The sequence below is a fragment of the Condylura cristata genome, unplaced genomic scaffold (assembly GCF_000260355.1).
Source record: "Condylura cristata isolate star-nosed mole 26May11 unplaced genomic scaffold, ConCri1.0 scaffold00007, whole genome shotgun sequence".
NCBI classification, from domain to species: domain Eukaryota; kingdom Metazoa; phylum Chordata; class Mammalia; order Eulipotyphla; family Talpidae; genus Condylura; species Condylura cristata.
Genome location: NW_004567108.1, coordinates 142,882 through 145,736, shown reverse-complemented (window position 1 = coordinate 145,736; position 2,855 = coordinate 142,882). Strand labels below are relative to the sequence as shown.

Here is a 2,855-nt window from a genome sequence, read left to right as displayed (position 1 = left end):
GGGTTGGGGGGCCCAGGGAGGGCTAGGGGTCCCGGGGTGGTGTGTCCACAAAGCCCCTGTAGGCTGAGACCCAAGATCACACTGGCCCGGCTAGCTGGGCCGTCCTGCTTGTGCCCAGTGGCAAGGGCTGCGACCTGGCGGGCAGGGGGTGGCGTGACCCTCTTCCTGAGGTTTGGGGCCGGCAGGGAGGAGGCCACAGCCCTGTGGCCCACATGGACGGTGGCAGAGACCGGAGGGCAGGGGCTCCCCCGTGCGCCTTTCCATCGGACAGGTTTCGATATATCCTGGAAGATTTGGGGGACTGCAGGGGTGGGGCTGCTGAGTGGTGCCAAGGGGGGACACCCCATGACCCCAGTTCAGGGTCCGCGGGGGGGGCAGGGAGTGGAGGGAGCAGCCGCTGGGCCCTGCCCGCAGGCCACCGGGGCCCCTCGCGCTGGGTGGTGACCTTGCTGACCACAAGCCCCAGCTGGGCTGGCCGTCAGGGTGCAGGGCTGGGCTTCGGGGTGCAGATCCCCGTGGTGAGGCATGGCAGTGAGGGCGCCTGCAGGATCGAGGTCGAGCTCGTGCTGTGTCCCACTGTGGTGCTGACCGTGAGCAGGCGAAGGCCTTCACGCTGACCCTCAGCCCCCGGTCCCCGCGGCACGGCCCAGACTCCTCCGGCCCTGACGCCAGCCGCAGGCACAGGCCCCGCGGCCTTCCCACAGGCACAGGAGGGAAGGGCTCAAGACGCAGGGCGCCTCACCGCAGAGGGGTGCCCCGGGAGGTGCTGTCCCCGGGAAGGGAGGCCGCTGGCGTTTGCCACCACCAGCCCCTTCTCCCTCGGGGTCACCTGTTCCCCAGCGGTCTGCGCTGACCGTCCACGCGGAGGTGCCGAGGACGCGGGCTCAGCCTGCGGGTCTCGTGCTCTGAGCCAGGCAGGTGGCAGGGAGACGGCGGAGGGGAGTGGCGGGTGCCGGCCCCGAAGCGCCTCTCGGGTTCAGGACAGTCCGCACTCGCAGCAGGGACCGGCCGCCGGAGCTGCACTGGCCGCCCTCCCTGCTGCTCGGTCTCGGCTCGGTGGGATCTTCAGAAGTCCGTTCTTTAAATTGGAGGTGTCCGCAGGCCGCCTGGACGCACGTCTCCGCAGGCGGCGATGTTCACGCAGCACAGTGCCCTGTCCTGGGGTGTCCGCTCGGGTCGCTGCGGGCTCTCCTCGGCCGCTGCTCCCGGGCCTGGCCAGGGCGGCCGTTCACGTCCCTGCCCTGGGTTTTGTCCGCATAAACCCAAGCGCGGCCGCTTGGCCGCAGGGTTACTCTGCTGGATTCGGGGAGCCACCCCCCGCAGCTGCCCTGCCCGCTGCGCCTGCTGCCCTGCAGGGCCCTGGGCGGCGCGGTCTGCGGTCCCGCTTGTCCAGCTGGCGCCTGCCCGGCAGAGCCCTCTGAGGGAGGCTGTCGGGGCGGTCACTCCGCCGCCTGGGGCTGGGCTGGGCAGTGCAGAGGGCCGGGCCTGCGTCTTCAGGGGCGCTCGCCCCGTCGCCCGTGGGCGGCGCCTCACGGCTCACCCGCTGGTCCTCGGGCCTGGGCTGCCTCCACTGCCCACCCAGGTCTGCGGTGAGGCCTGCTTTCCTGCATCGCGGGCCACACCCAGCCCATGGGGGGCGAGGTGGAGCTTGGGGGCCCAGGCAGAGCTGGGGGGCGAGGTGGAGCTGGGGCCCCAGCCCATGGGTGGGCGAGGCAGAATTGGGGGGCCCTGACAGGAGCCAGGGGCCCAGATGGGAGCCAGGGGCTCACGCAGGAACCGGGGGCCCAGGCAGGAGCCAGGGGGTCCAACGGGAGCTAGGGGATGAGGTGGCGCTGGGGAGCCCAGGTGGAGCTGGGGGGTCCAGGCGGGAGCTGGGGGGTCCAGGTGAGAGCTGGGGTGCGCAGGCGGGAGCTGGGGGGTCCAGGCGGGAGCTGGGGGTTCCAGGCGGAGCTGGGGGGTCCAGGCGGAGCTGGGGGGTCCAGGTGGAGCTGGGGGTCCAGGTGAGAGCTGGGGTGCGCAGGCGGGAGCTGGGGGGTCCAGGCGGGAGCTGGGGGGTCCAGGTGAGAGCTGGGGTGCGCAGGCGGGAGCTGGGGGGTCCAGGCGGGAGCTGGGGGCCCAGGTGGAGCTGGGGGGTCCAGGCGGGAGCTGGGGGCCCAGGTGGAGCTGGGGGGCGCAGGCGGGGGCCGCTGTGAGGCAGTGCGGCCCAGAGCAAGTGTGGACTTGGTGCTCGCCCCAGACCTGCAATGGGCCCGCGGGGCACCGCGTGCGTGCCCCAGGACGGGGGGAAGGTGGGGCCCCTGCTGCCCAGGTACGGGGACTCCAGGGAGGGCGACCCCAGGACAGGCCTGACAGCCCACGGGGCACCCGGGGCTGGTGCCAGGAGGGCGCAGATGCGGCCCCACCTGCGGTGCCCACTCGCCCAGCTCCACCCTGTGAGGCCCTGGCCTGGGTGGGCAGACCCGGGCCCGCGCCCCTGCTCGGCCCCGCACCCCTCCCTCCGCGAACGCCCCCGCCTGCCCGCGCCCACCCTGACGCCCGCCCCCAGGCGCGGCGTGCTGCACCTGCACCAGAGCCGTGGCATCCAGGACCTGGGCCCGCCCCGCTGGCAGCTCGCCTGCTGCCTGGCGCTCGTCATCCTGCTGCTCTACTTCAGCCTGTGGAAGGGGGTGAAGACCTCAGGGAAGGTGGGTGCCCCGTGGGGCTCGGGCGGTGCTGGGACACCCCCGCAGCGGCAAGCAGAAGTGTTCTGCGGTGTTGATGAAGCGTCGCTCACTGTCACTTGGGGCCCAGGCCGTTGTGACCCCAGGTGAGGGTGAGCGCGACCTGGGTGACCCCATGTCTCCCCCCTTCAGCCC

At 73.0% G+C, this 2,855-nt stretch overlaps 1 protein-coding gene across 1 annotated transcript in view; it reads left to right on the top strand.

Moving 5' to 3' along the window:
* The window catches only part of SLC6A3 (solute carrier family 6 (neurotransmitter transporter), member 3), a 17,573-nt gene that overhangs the window by 4,765 nt on the left and 9,953 nt on the right, over positions 1-2,855 (top strand). Inside the window, exon 5 of the mRNA XM_012721731.1 lies at positions 2,546-2,806. Coding sequence (XP_012577185.1) covers positions 2,546-2,806 — 261 coding nt within the window. The remainder of the gene's footprint in view (positions 1-2,545; positions 2,807-2,855) is intronic.